The 15199-nt window shown below is 46.7% G+C and overlaps 1 protein-coding gene across 1 annotated transcript in view; it reads left to right on the top strand.

Moving 5' to 3' along the window:
* The first annotated feature begins 692 nt into the window (after nucleotides 1-692).
* The window catches only part of LOC133136214 (transcriptional activator GLI3-like), a 58564-nt gene continuing 44057 nt past the window's right edge, over nucleotides 693-15199 (top strand). The window contains exons 1-2 of the mRNA XM_061253507.1: nucleotides 693-825; nucleotides 14786-15022. Coding sequence (XP_061109491.1) covers nucleotides 693-825; nucleotides 14786-15022 — 370 coding nt within the window. The remainder of the gene's footprint in view (nucleotides 826-14785; nucleotides 15023-15199) is intronic.

Here is a 15199-nt window from a genome sequence, read left to right as displayed (position 1 = left end):
TGAGCAGCCCTGGCTATGGCAAGAGGAAACTGGGCATGAAGCAAAAGCCATCAGTAAAGCAACCCGGAAATTAAGCATTATATGTATATAAAATGTGTTTATTTAAATGTGAATTAATGGAAACTCTTTTCTGTGACTCACTCAGCAAGTGACAGACTCAGCAGCATTAAGGACATTTTACCAGTAGAGGGAGTAAAGGCCACTGAAGCTGTCACACACACCTTGCTGAGTTCTAGTAAAATTACATTACATTACATGGCATTTAGCAGACGCTCTTATCCAGAGCAACGTAGAATGAAGTGCAGATTGTGAAGAGGACCTGAGAGGGCAGTATGGTTCCGAGTCCTAGGGTGACCATACAGATATAATCGGAACCCTTAAAGAATACATCAACTTCCAAACTAGCATACCACGGTTGGCAGGCAGAATACCCTGAGTACGAATATATTGGGTAGTTCAAAATATAGGGTAACTGACAAAGACTTGCTGGTAAAAACGTTGTCTCTTTATGAAACACTGACTGGGAGCATTCATAAGCAGTGTGTGCGGGCAATCCTTATCTCTTATGGACTTATATTTGTGAAATAGATAGATGTATAATTTCTGCTTCATGTTGCTTCATGTTGTCCTCTTCCTGTGACCCTCCAGCAAGTGCCCAGGCCCCATGAGCAGGTGAGGAATGCCAGGTGACCATGGACGGCCAGGCGCACACCAGTTCAGCTGCAGAGAAGAAGAAGAGGCTGGAGAGCATCGTGGGAAGCAGACGGACCTCCGGGCGCACCGATGTGAGCGAGAAGGCAGTGACCTCCAGCACCTCCTCCCAGGGTAGGCCTTAGTGGTGAAAACCCTCTCTCTCTCTCTCTCTCTCTCTCTCTGTGTCTCTCTCTCCTTCTCAGTTTAAAATGCAGCTGGGTCCTTTTTTATAGTCACAGCCTGCTGAAAAAGAAAACTGCTCAAGCTAGGTTTTGAAATAGCCGGCAGCGGGTTGACCAGTTCACACCAGCTCCACACTCAACGTGGTTTCACCAGCTCAAGCAAGGTTTTGAAAACAGCTGGTAGCTGGTAATTTCAAGCTGGTCATCAGCTGGATTTTACACCAGGGAAGTCAGCGGTTCATTGTTTTTGAAGAGAGCAATATGACAATATGACAACCAGCAATATGGGGGGAATGGATGTCCGTGAAACTGCAGCCTTGTGTCTCTGTTTTTGCGTATTTTGCGTATTTTATTTGTTGTTTACCCTGTCTGAGCTTGCGTGTTTCTTGTGCACTCGTGTTTACAGTATACCTCGCGAGTATGGGTGTGCGCGCACGCGTGTGTATTTATCTGTGTCTGCGGAGGTGATGATGTCAGGCTCTCAGGTCAGGTCTGAGAGAGGCCACTTCAGACTGCTGAACAGGGCATCGCTGTGTGCTCTGGCTGTGTGGCAGTTCTGTGTAGTTTATAAGTGATGTACATTACTACAGGAAGCTAGGGGTCAGGCACGGGGGGCTCGGAATGAATCTTTTGGATCAGAGTCCCCGCTCCCAGATGGCCACTTTAGCTGTTTAATAAAAGGCTAAGTAAACAAGACTCAACATGAATCACCATGCCACGCCAAGCTGGAATTATTTCATTGGAGAGGGGACTTAGTCGGACAGTCAGCGTTATGAAAAGCACAGAATAGGACTCGCAACAGTGGAATATTATAGTACTGCTGGAACCGGCACGAACATTTAACTGGTAAAGAAAAAAGAGTCAGGAGTCATTGTGAATTCAACCTTTGAACTTGTGACTCGGAAACCTTGGGAAAAAAATCTGGACAACATTTGTGTTTAATCAAATTCATGTATTATTGGCTCAGAAAACAGTATCAGGACTCTCAGACCAGGACCTTTGACCCTGTGACCCGGAGTCAGCGGGGTTCGGAGGGACTGAGGGATAGTATTTGTGTCAGTTTCTCTGCTGAGTTGGCAGGCTCGAAGCTGTTAATCGGAAAAATGCCACAAGCTTATGTAGCTTTTTGGCCTTTGTCCCTGTTACCAGGAAATCTGTGGAACAGCCGGGCTAACACTGTCATCAAGTTCCCTCAAAATTGATATAGCTAGTTAGACTGGAAATAAAAAGAAAAAACGGTAAGCTTGCTGTCAAACGGCTAGTGTTCTCAGGTCCTGTGAATACAGCGCTCGTGTTTAGCTTTCATGAAAAAGTACATTAATAACAGTTAGTGTTGAAAAAAAAAATGGGATGCAAAGAAATATAACCGCAGAATATAACTACACACTCCTATGTAGGATACACCTGCCCTGAAACATTCTGTGAAGTTTTTGGAGTCAGTATTTAAGCTGAGGATCTCTCAGATTTGACCATAACCTTCTTTGACCTGTGTTCTGTAGTTGTTCCAATGACCTTCGGAATGCGCTAATTGTACGTCGCTTACATAAATGCCAGGTAATGTCATGTGTAGAAATGGGAGTAATTAAAAGCATGCAAAATCAAGGCTCTCGCTCGGAACATTCCAGCTCCATTCTCTTTCTCTGTCCATCGCTCTCTCTTTTCTCTGTTTCTCCTTCTCTGTTGCCGTACTGACAGTCCTCCTCCCCTCAGTAAATTCTGGTGTAGTTATGGCTCAATCTTGGCCCAGAGGGAGTGCTCCCCCGTGGTTGGCTAAATGGCCAGCCTGCTCCTTTCGCCCCTCAGCTCACCCCATCTCTCCTCCTCTCCCCATCTCTCCTCCTCTCCCCATCCGTCTCCTGGCAGGGGCACCTCTAAATCTGTGGCCCTTTTGTTTCCTTCCAGGAAAAAACCTTCAATCCAGCCCCATGGCCTGAATAAACCCCATCATCACTAGATAACAAAAAAGAAGGGTTGAGAGAAACGTCTGAGTGTCGGCTTTACTTACTCATGTGAGAAAGAAAAAAAGTTTCCCGCTTTGAGTAAGGTTGTGAATTTTCTGCGCTTTCTCTCGTCTGCCCACAGTTGAGGAGCAACTATGAGAAACGGGCGTGTTTTCCCTTTTTTTGTGCTGTTATTTTATCACAGCGTCATTCTTTAGCTAATGTTGCCTAGATCGCTGAGATTTTTAATGGCAGTCTCTCTTTCTCCCCCTCTCCTCTGAGTGTATCTGCCAGCCACTCCTTTCTCCATTTACCTCCCCTCCGCCCTCTCTTCCTCTGAGAGAAACAAGCTCAGATAAGAGGCGATGAGCAGTGATCGTCTTATCTGTAAACTGGTTTGTAACAGAAGGCAGAATATCAGCAGTATGCAGAACAAACCCAGGCCAACTGCTCACTCTCCACACCTTTACCCCACAGTTCCTATTCAATTTTGTTTGTCTATTTTTATAGACACCCTGTCACTTTACTGTCAAAGACACTTTACAGCAGAGTAGCCTAGTGGTTGGGTGTTCGACTGGCAACTGTCGAGTTGCTGGTTCGATCCCCTCCCGGTTGGCATATAGCGATGCTGACCAGCATCTGGAGAGAGGAACTTGGGTTGCTATGTGAAAAAAGAACCCTGCCATTGGGCCCTTGAGCAAGGCCCTTAACCCAATAAATGCTCCAGGGACACTCTCTCTCTCACCCTACTTGTGACTGTTCTCTCTGGCAGTTCTCCCAAGGCATCCTTGCAAAAGAGAATACATTCTCAGTGGGTCTCCCTTGGCTAAATAAAGATCAAAAAATAAAAAAAATAAAAAAAACCCAGAGGAAACAGAAAGTTAAATAAATAGCTGGTGTAAAGAGATTGAATGTTTGGAAGTGTATGCCAAAGAATACACTGGAACGAACCATTGGAAGTCTGGGTTTGTTCTGTAATGGCGTGAGGGGGAAGGGTAGATGAAGGAGGATAAGGAGGTGTCAGTTGAAAGGATATGTTTCTGTCCATATCTTTATGGGTAAGGAAACATAAGATGTACATGCTGAGTCCCATATATGACACAAGGGCTGACTTCTCTGAAAAGTGAGATGAATCCTACTGACTTTTCACTGTGAACAGCAGAGTTAGTGGGGGACACACTTGTTGCAGAACAAGCATAACGTCTGAGAACTGCATCAAAAGCTCATCTTTATTGATGCCACAGCTGTCATTTACACTATGTGCTGCAGAGTGCTTTTCTCAGCTGCTCAGACTGTTCAGACTCGCCAGTAGCTTGCATTGTAAACACTCTTGTTTTACATCACAGACAAAATCCTTATGGAAAGTTCACCTGGGACTGAATGTTGCCCGGAATAGCCTACCTGGTACACTAAGATCTGGGCTTAGACACTATTAGTGTCAGCTGCTGGTTAAGTGCAAGTGTTAAGACTTGCACTTAAGGCTGCAGACTGTAGTTGGTGACCTCAGTGATTACATTACATTACATGGCAGACGCTCTTATCCAGAGCGACGTACAACAAAGTGCATACCCATAACCAGGGATAAGTGCGCTGAAAGACCCTAGAGGGAAGTACAATTTCAACAGCTAACAGTACAACAAAGATAAGCACCAGGGCAGGTGAGGAATGCCAGGTGACCATTTGATTTTGATTTATTTATTTTTACAAACCGCAACATGCAAATGTATGAACATACCCCTTAACTAGCCAAACAGTGCTTACGTAGCCAAACTAAAACATCCTGATACACAGAAAGTAAATCACAGAAAGACAACAATTAAGGTTTACAGGGAGGTAGGGAGGGACAGGGAGAGGTGCTGCTTGAAGAGGTGCGTCTTCAAGCAGCACCGGGGAGTTTGTTCCACCACCGTGGAGCCAGAACAGAACAGTCTTCGTGAGTGTGAGGTGGAAGTTTGGAGAGGGGGAGGTGCCAAGCGGCCTGTGGAGGCTGAACGAAGAGGTCTGGCAGGGGTGTAGGGTCTGATGATGTTTTGGAGGTAAGCTGGGGAAGACCCCTTAACTGCTTGGAAGGCTAGCACCAATGTTTTGAATTTGATGCGAGCTATGACAGGCAACCAGTGGAGGAAAGTAAGGAGGGGGGTGACGTGAGTATTTGGGAAGGTTGAAGACCAGACGAGCTGCTGCATTCTGGATAAGTTGGAGGGGTCTGATGGCGGACGCTGGGAGGCCAGCCAAGAGGGAATTGCAGTAGTCCAGGCAAGACAAAACCATCACTTGGACCAGGAGCTGGGTCGAGTAGGGGGTGAGAAAGGGGCGGATTCTCCGTATGTTGTATAGGAAGAACCTGCATGACCGCCGCAGTGTTCTCGGAGAGGGACAGTCTGCTGTCCATCACCAAGCCGAGGTTCCTTGCACAGGGTGATGGCGTAAGTGTGGTATCCCCTAGGGAAATGGAGAGATCCAGATGGGGAGAGGTAATAGCAGGGATGAATATAATTTCAGTCTTACCTGGGTTGAGCTTTAGATGGTGGTTGTCCATCCAGCTCTGGATGTCACTCAGGCAAGCAGAGATACGGGCTGAAACCTGTGTATCAGATGGTGGGAATGAGATGAAGAGTTGGGTATCGTCCGCATAGCAGTGGTTGGATAGCCCATGTGCAGTGATCACAGGGCCAAGGGAACGAGTGTAAAGAGAAAAAAGAAGTGGGCCTAGGACTGAGCCCTGGGGAACTCCTGTGGCAAGGGGCTGAGGTGTCGATACCGTACCAGCCCAGGCAACCTGGAAGGAGCGACCAGAGAGGTAGGACTCAATCCAGTCCAGGGCTGTGCCACAGATGCCCGTTGCTGACAGGGAGGACAGGAGGATGGAGTGATCCACAGTGTCGAAGGCAGCAGAGAGATCTAGATTACCAAAAAAGAAACTTGTAAAACTGTTTGGGGACTTGAAAAATAAAGATTTAGACTTTAAGTTAAGGGCAGTTGTTGAGTATTTTACCCTGTGCCTCTCTCAGGGGGTGAGGGTCAGTGGACCCTCTGCACCTTCTCTCAGGCCTTCATGGAACGTGTAAGGCCTTGATTTTTCATATCCATTACTCTGACTGGTGTATGAGTCTTGTGACTGTCTCAGCCAGATGGTGGAGTGATGTGGCAACTTTTTTTTCCATTCATGTTTTTTGTGTAGGAGCGTGGAATTACAGAAACACGTTTCGATAACCACACTTCTTTTGATGCACCTGCAAAAATAGCGACTGTTTTTTGTCTGTCGACACTATTATATTCTGCAGCGGTGTTCGTTTGTTTACCGGCTCGTAGTTTCTCAGTGACGGGGTCAGGGAAGAGATCTGTTTCTCCATTGTTTCAGTGTTGTGTCTCATATCTGTGACACCAGGTATCAGGGCCAGATTTCAAACGGCATGCATGTAGACCTCAGCTCCTGTTTCAATCAGGCTCCACTCTTGGCTTGACATAAAAGTATCAACAAGTTCCAGTATAACGTATCCGTCTGTGTATTTGCACGTGTGTCTATGGGCAAGTGTGAATGTATTAATGTGTGCGCTTGCTTCTGTGTGTGTGTGTGTGTGTATGTGCATGTGTGTGTGTGTATGTGTACGTGCGCGTGATTGTGTGTGCACGTGTGTGTGTGCACGTGCACATGTAAGTGTGCGTGTGTGTGTGTGTGTGCGCATTTGAGTGTGTGTATGTGCTGTTTTCCATGATGTTAGTTCCTGCTTGAAGGGGATAAAGCCCACATCGTTAATGAGAACGAATGCCTTCATGACATCATTGCCAGCCTGCCCTATCAAAAGAGCAGCCTTATCAGAACACACCCGAGTTCCATTCCCATTCCCTCAATGGAGCCTTTGTTCCGTGCCGTTGCCATGGGTGGGTCTGCAGCAGGGGGGAGGCCCGGGCCTGGTGGTGAGGAACCAGGCACGCGTGGTCCAGTGTAGCAGGAGGACCGTGGCACCACTCCAGAATGTGCACGTGATTGGACAGCTACAGGTTTGAGGGAGATCCGGAACAGTCTGGAACAGGCAGAATACGTTCCCACGCCATTTTTTTATTTTTATGGAGGAGGTTTTCCTGAAACATGAAGCTGAAACAGAAGTTAGACCAAAGCTAGCTTCTGCGATATGATGTGTATGCAAGTGTGTTCTCAAATGAGGAGGGGGACGTTTGATCGACGTTCATGCCTACCGGTACACGTTGACGTAAAAACCGAATTCAATTTGTTTCCCAGGAAGTGGATGGAAGAAAGCTTTGGTGTGAAAAGTATTACAATTGTATTCATTTGATGGAATAATTCTTTAAGACATGTTTGTATGACTGAGTGTGTGCTTTCAGATTAAAGCAGGGCAGTTGTGGTGCTGTATACACAGTGGGAAAGCAGAGCTGGGGTTTCTATTGACAGGAATCTTCATTTATTTTTAAGCCGGGCTGCCCCATTGGGAATTTTGTGTTCGCATTGTGTGTGTTCAGCCTAGCGTTGCCTCAACTGCAGAGAGAGAGGAGGAGTGTTCTGCATGGTTTCTGGCCAAGAGAAATAGACCTCTGGCCAAAGTACCTCCCCTACTGCTGGCCTTTGTTGATGTTGCTCTTATATTCGTCCTCCAAGAATTACTCAGAGTGACCGGCGCTTTTTTTGTCTTCCTCTTGAAGTACCGTGGATTCTGCCGTTTGGGATTGCGGCTGAAAACGCAGGCTGAAAGCGGTCCTTCAGGGACGCGTAAACGGACATGTTTGTGCGCTCAAACTCTTGCTCTGTGCGTCAGAATCTCACTGCAGCCCATTTGGTCAAATCATCTGTCCCTGCATTGCTTTCCCATTGTCTTGGCATTCCATTTTGTGTTTTTTAAGGTAATTAAATACTCATGTACCCCCCCCCCCCTTCCTATGCAATGCACACCTTTTTTTCCCCGAGGAACCATTTTATTAGTTTTTGAAAAAAAACTATGAGATTCCACCTCATAAAGTAACAAATCTGCTCCCCCACTCCAGCAATCCAGACAGTCCATCCATTATAATATGTCTAAAATATTATCACAATGTAATTATATACGTACATAGCAAAATACGTGCATACCTTCACACGCACACATGTGTATATAAATATGAACTCATGTGGAGAAAAGTAACACTGTATCTGCAACATAATAAAATTAAGTAGAACTGACATAAACGCTATGCAGTGCACTCCTGTAAAAAAACAAAAACACTGCAGTGTTTTTAAGACTTTGCAGGAAAACAAAAATCTGATAATTGGCTTTATGCTAGTGAGTGCATGAAGGCATCTGCCTATCCTCCTGCAGTGTTGAAGCTCGCATCTGGAAAGGCTTAAATAAACAGCGTCTTTCCTGGTACTGATGGGCGAGACCGCAAGCTATGTAAACTGTGCAGGCGTGGACACCTTTGAGTCTAAACAGCATTAGCAAAGATCTATTAATATTACCAAGCCATTAGGGCACCTATTTGACATGTCCAGTGCCAATGTGAACGTATGTCCTACCGTGTGTATTCATTAACTTTTCTTTAACATGTCATTTCCTTTCCTTTAAGACATAGCGTTCAATCAGATAACTGGCTCTGCCTAGGTGTCTGCGAGCACTAACAAAATTCCATTAACGTGATGAATCCACGTGTTTGGGCTTCATTGAGATTGGTCCCATTCATTTCCCGGTTATTTATACTTCAGAATTAACCTCGAATGCTCCTACAGAGACATGGTTTACTGGAAGGAACAGACTCACAGCAAATTACAGAATTACTATTTGAACATCAACAAAACATGTTGTTCTAAGGAACTTGTTTTGGAGCGTACAGCAATTATTGAATATGAATATGACTTCCATATTCAGGACAGACGAACGCTTGGTTAGTGTAAGATAGAGGGAAGGGGGTGAGGAATGTTGGTGAATGGGATTTTAAGTGGGCTGGGTACAGCGGGGTTGATTAAAGATCACTGGAGCTTTATGGTGGGAATCTGCAGGAGAGGCCAGAAAGATTCCCAGAAGTCAAGAGGAATCCGGATGTCTAAAGAGGTGGAAATCTAGGTTAAGAGACTTTTTTTTTTTTTTTTTACATAAACGCACTAGGTTAACCCAAATATAGCTCAGGCTGTGCCCAAATAAAGCCTGGCTACGTCCTAGTCGGCTAGAGATTATTTAACGAAAGGTAGCTGGGTTTCCACCTGAATGCCACACTCACACACACTCATACACACTCTCACACACACACACACACAGACATACGCACACACACACACACATAGATGCACGCACGCACGCACGCACACACGCACACACGCACGCACACACACTCACACACACTCATACACACTCACACACACACACACACACACACAGACATACGCACACACACACACATACACATAGACACACACACACACACACACATACACATAGACACACACACACACACACACACACACACATAGACACACACACACATACACACACTCTCACACACACACACACACACACACTCACACACTTCCCTGGCACAGGTCACTGGGCTGTAACCCTCACTCCTGTGGATAGGAGGGAGGATGTGCATCCTATGGGGAAACGCAGCGCTCAGGATCACCTGCCAGTCTCCTCTCTCCGTGGGCGCGCAAACTGCTGCCCGAAGGCATTCCACAGCGTATGACATGTGTACGATCCTTACAGACCTGCGCTGTTGAGGATCTGACTGCCAGAAAGACAAGCCTCCCTAGAGGAACAAACATTACGTGCAGCCGTCAGATCAGCAAATGAAAAAGCCTAGATAAATACATTTTACAGAAATTGTAGCAGATTTCTTTGATCGGGCATCTGGGAGTAGATCATATGTATACTGTAATTTTGGCAGACTTATGTAGCACTTATGGAGATCTCTGCTGGACTTTTCTACCTTATACACTTAACAGCTGGCCATAGGTATAAATATAGCACACACTTACTGAACAACTCTAGCAACTGGAAGAGTGCAGCTGTTGTTCAGAGTAAGGAGAGAAAGGGCTTGTTTTGTGAAGAAGACATTAATGAGGAAATGGTGCTTTGATGGTACTGGCTTTTTCCTGAACGCTTGCTCTCGTTCTGAGAACCTTTTGCAGACAAACACCAACTTATTTTGCTTTGCCATCTGTTTCCTTGTTAACTTCTAAATGCTGGTGATCTTTTTTTGCATTCAATAATTTATGCAATATGCAATTCACTGATGCAATGTGAAAACCTTGCATGTTCAATTTGAGTCATTTTTTCCCCACACATTGAATGCTCTCATACAATGGAACAAAGCACCGAAAACACCGTACAGTTCAGTTTATTTCTGTCCCTTGAAAGGAGATTTCTCGACACGTATTCAGGTAGTAATTTGCTGTAAATTCTCTCCTTCCCGTAAACCGTGGCTGAGTGAGGGTGTCTGAGCCCCGTTCTGCAGGATGAAAGCGTATTCAGCACACCAGGGCTTAAAGAGAGCTGGCGCAGAAAGAGCACATTCGAGCCCAGCGCACCGTCCCATTATATCACCGGAGAGAGAGACGCCGAAATACCAGATCCGGGAATATGAGCTGTGTTTGGGAGGAGGGCGAGTACAGTCCCCCCCCACACACACACACACCCCCACACCCTCCTGTCCTTTCAGAATCTCTCACCGACACCCCCAGGAGGAGGAAGGAGGACTTTGAAACATGAAAGGCCCAGAGAGCTCGCTTTCAACCTGGAACGACACACGGGAAAACGGGCTCTGCGCTCCCAGGTCCCTCATTAGCCGTTTCGCCCCGTCGGGGCCCCGGGGGCCTCAGACCGCGGCTGCGTGCTAGGAAATCAAACGGCCGCGGAGATTACCGTCTCTCTCTCCCGCCGACGTCCGGTGGCAGGTTTCTCCGTGAGCCCTGTAATCTGACGGAGAGCTGGCGAAGGCAAGCGCGGGGGTGTAACGGAGAGACGGAAGAGATTACGGTCGACAGAGGCGTCGAGCTGATAGCCGGGTCGCTGCTGAGTTCAGACTTCCTGCCTGACTTTTCTCTTTCTGGCTTTGTCGGATGAAGCAGAGAGAAACTGCGCACGCTGGCTATTCGGGGTTAATGGCTGCCGACTCGTTCGCACGGAGTGGTCGGATAGTATCTCAGGTCGTTTGTAAAGCTCCAGTTCTGAAGGAATGGGAGCGCGAGGCAGTTGAAACCAAGAAGAAGGATTGAAACAAACAGGAAGAAGGTGCCGTGTTCAAGAGGGCCCTCATGTGTGCTGTGGAAACAGAGGACAGAGAGAGAGAGAGATGGAGAAAGAGGGAGAAGAGAGAGAGCAAGGGAGAGAGAGATAGAGAGAGGGAGAGAGAAAGTGAGAGAGAGCTAGAGAGAGGGGGGAGAGAAGAGAGGGTAAGAGATAGAGAAAGAGATAGGGAGAAAGAGAAGGGGAGAAAGAGATAGAGAGAGGGGGAACAGAAAAAGAGATAGAGAAAGAAAGAGGGGGGACAAAAAGAGAGGGAGAAAAAGAGGATAATTGTATTCCTGTTTCTGCATTCACACTGGCAATATTTGCAAATGCATTTCAGTTCAGCATAACCCACAGTACCTGAGCCTCTTCTGCCCAATGAGTTCAGCATAACCCACAGTACCTGAACCTGTTCTGCCCGCTGAGTTCAGCATAACCCACAGTACCTGAACCTCTTCTGCCTGTTGAGTTCAGCATAACCCACAGTACCTGAGCCTCTTCTGCCTGTTGAGTTCAGCATAACCCACAGTCCCTGAACCTCTTCTGCCTGTTGAGTTCAGCATAACCCACAGTACCTGAGCCTCTTCTGCCTGTTGAGTTCAGCATAACCCACAGTACCTGAGCCTCTTCTGCCCGATGGGGGGCTTTAAGGGGACATTGGGCCTTTGGCCCCCCCCCGTCAGGAACGAGCTGTCTGACTGGGGGAGGACTACTAGGGCGGGTGTGCTAATGAACTGTGTTTGTGAATGACCGGTGCCCGGGAGTGGGAGAGGGTTGAAGTTTAAATACTGCTGACGGAAGGCGCTCAGGGCAGGTGTGAGTGTGTGAGTGTGTGTGTGTGTGTGTGTGTGTGTGTGGGGGGGGGTGAGCTCTGACCACAGTAGGTCAGTTTCTGTGTGTGTTTGTATAACTAATTTATTTTTTTATTTTTTTATTTTTTTAAGATATTTTTTAGGCCTTTTTCAGCTTTATTGGACAGTATATAGAGACAGGAAGAATGGGGGCGAGAGAGAGGGAAAGACATGCGACAAATTGTCAGACGGTCGGATTGGAGTCAGTGCTCTACAGGCTGCGCCACCGAGACGCCCGTATAACTCATTTATAAATGAAGCCTTCGAGAAGTTGAACATTTTACTGGAGAGCAGTCCGATTTACCCTCGAAGCACCACACTAAGCTGAGTCCATCTACCTTACATCCCTGATTAAAGCGAAACTTCTCCTTCATGTGCAAACTCACACATAGATGTGCTATGTATATCTTCAGATTTCCTGTGGTTGCATTGCAGGAAAGAAGTTTCCTTGTTGTGTTCTCTTGCTGCGTATGGAGAGGTGTGGGTGAATGTCACGTGTGCTGCATTGTGATACGCGGTTATGAAAAGTAGTTGAGATTTTTTTTTTTTTTCTTACGCTGGCTCTGGGCTGTTTTTCTGAATTAACCGTGGCCCCCTGCGTCTCTGGCCGGGGGCCAAGGGGATGTCAGGAGCCCGCTAGAACTCCTCGCGCCTGCTCGTTCTCTCTCTCGGTGTGTAGCCGGCCCCGTTGCCATGGCGAGCAGAGTGTCTCAGCTCATAAATCTGCCTTGGCATGCAGTAAGCCCTGAATGAGCACTTGTCCTGAATGAGAAAGACAGACCAGCTAGCAATGAGTAAGGTGAATGAGACAGGACAGTTTACTCGGGCATGTGAGCTTAATGAGGAGTGTTAGAGGGCGGGTGACTGTTCGAGATTAAAAGGCTGGTGTCTGGGGTTCGAGTGTGTTCAAAGATGCCACGCAGTCATATAATGAACGTGAAATTAAAATGAACATTCATTTGGCCCTATTCATGTCTGTCTCCTCAAATAGACCAGGGTACAAAAGCCAGGCCTTTGCTTGTAATGTAGAATTAATTGTACAGTACTACAGCCATATATGAAAACATTCTTGCAATTGGAATGTGTTTAATTTATTTTAATGTACATTCTAACAGCAGCATCTGAAGAATCATTGGCGCCACAGGAAAAACACACGGTTGTGAGTTCACTTACGCACATTCAGAAGTCAAATTAGTTTGTGCTATTCGTTGTGTCTTTGTCCCAGTGATATGTGTGGGGAAAACACACATCACTGTGTGTGAAATTAGGAGGGGATTATCTCTCAGTGTTGTACTGCTTTATACTGGCTTCTGCGTTTCGGAAAGATTGTGAATCACTCCCAACCCCAGCGGCTGAAGGGTGAATCTACTTCTCCCTCCTGTACAGTATTCAAAGTGTTACACTGCTCAGATCCCAGGTTATCATGCCTTCTCTCCACTCGGAATTTCAAAGACTCAGAGTCGATCCAATTGCCTCTGTCTCTCAAGGAATGACCCAGACCGAATAGCCCCGGAAAAGTTTACTTTGTTGTTGAGTGTTGTGAGAAGGATCCGGTCTCAGCTTACACCCCTTTTAGCTTCAACGGATCAGCAACAGTAGATGTGGCCAGTCAACTGCTAAACTTTCCACAGCTCTGTTCAGATAAGCCCCCTTGCTCTGCAAGGGAATCGTACACTTACCTTGTTTTCCAAGCCATCAGGCACCTGTACAGAGAGGATTACAGGAGGAAATGAGGCAGAGAGATGCAGATGCCTGATAACTCTCCTGAGGACACTTAACACACAACAGGGGAGCCAAGAACAACTCAGCTGTCATCTCTCTGGGATTAAAAAAAAAAAAAAAGATTCACATTTTCAGGAATTTGCTCTGCTATGCGGCTAGCACTAATAATGTGGACTAGATGCGTTTCCTGGATCCACCAATGCCTCCCTGATTTAAACAGTGTGCTTAATTCTCTGACACCTAATATGACAGTCCATAAAATATCATAACTGCGAAGCTTTTTTCTTTTTTCAAAGAAAGCAAGCTTGCACTGACTAGCACGTTAGCTGGTTGGCGATTAGACCTAGGGTAGCCTTTCAGAAATGTTTAAAGGCTTATAAAATCCACATTTGCCTAATTAGGCATATCATGGGTGAAATTGTACCAGTGATTATGTAAATCACTGTGTAATCATAGTATCACTTATCATTGGTTGAAAGGGTGTAAAACATGCCCCCGGGTGTGTGAATGTTTGACTTGGGAAATGTCATGCGTGTGCGTGATAAAGGCACGTAGTGCGTACGTGTGCGTTGCGTGTGTTATCCCTGACGTGCTCTTTTCACGTCTTCATATCCGAGTCCGTAATCCCGAAATAAAGCCGGCAAACTGGTTCCATTTTCTAATTCCTTTTTAGGAAAGGAAATGTCCGTGCTATCTGAAATCACAGAAATGCGGTCCAATCTGTCCAATTCCAGCACTCCCTGTGCAGACGTTGTCACGCAGTCCAAATTCTGGAACCGGAATGGAATCTCGCTCCCCAGAAAGCAAGCTCCTTCATTACAGAGCTGTCTGCTCAAACACTACGAGCGAATATGAAATATGAATATGAAATATGAGTGATCCAGATGCTTACTCCAGATGTTAGGCTGTGCTAGAGTTGAATATATGAACGTAGTGTAGTGGTTAAGGTGAATGACTGGGACACGCAAGGTCGGTGGTTCTAATCCCGGTGTAGCCACAATAAGATCCGCACAGCCGTTGGGCCCTTGAGCAAGGCCCTTAACCCTGCATTGCTCCAGGGGAGGACTGTCTCCTGCTTAGTCTAATCAACTGTACGTCGCTCTGGATAAGAGTGTCTGCCAAATGCCATTAATGTAATGAACTGCAGGTGTTTGACGATGCGTTTGTCTCGTTTTCCGTCCTCACAGAGGATGAGAGCCCTCGGCCTCAGCACCACAGAGAGAGACGCAACGCCATAGCCGCCAACTCCGCCGTGGGCAAACTGGGCAAGGAGTCACCCACCCCTTCCGCTGAGGAGCGCCCCCTACTGGTGAAGACGGAAGCGCACGGCTCACTGCCCCATGCGGCTGACTACGCCCTGCCCTGTCGAGGGTTACTCTTCCCCATGGACCCCCGAAACGGATACCTGGACACCGCCCAGTACTGTGAGTCCCCGTCAGGGTCACTGTGGACCTGCTGAAGAAATGGCTTAATTTGTTATTATCTGTCTGAGTGAAAATAACCAATCACAGGCCTATTGCCTGGGTGTAATACACAAATAACCAATCACAGGACTACTTCCTGGGTGTAATACACAAATAACCAATCACAGGGCTACTTCC

The sequence above is a fragment of the Conger conger genome, chromosome 9 (genome assembly GCF_963514075.1).
Source record: "Conger conger chromosome 9, fConCon1.1, whole genome shotgun sequence".
Lineage (NCBI taxonomy): Eukaryota > Metazoa > Chordata > Actinopteri > Anguilliformes > Congridae > Conger > Conger conger.
Note: the sequence above shows the minus strand (reverse complement) of the source record. Positions and strands in the feature narration are given on the sequence as shown.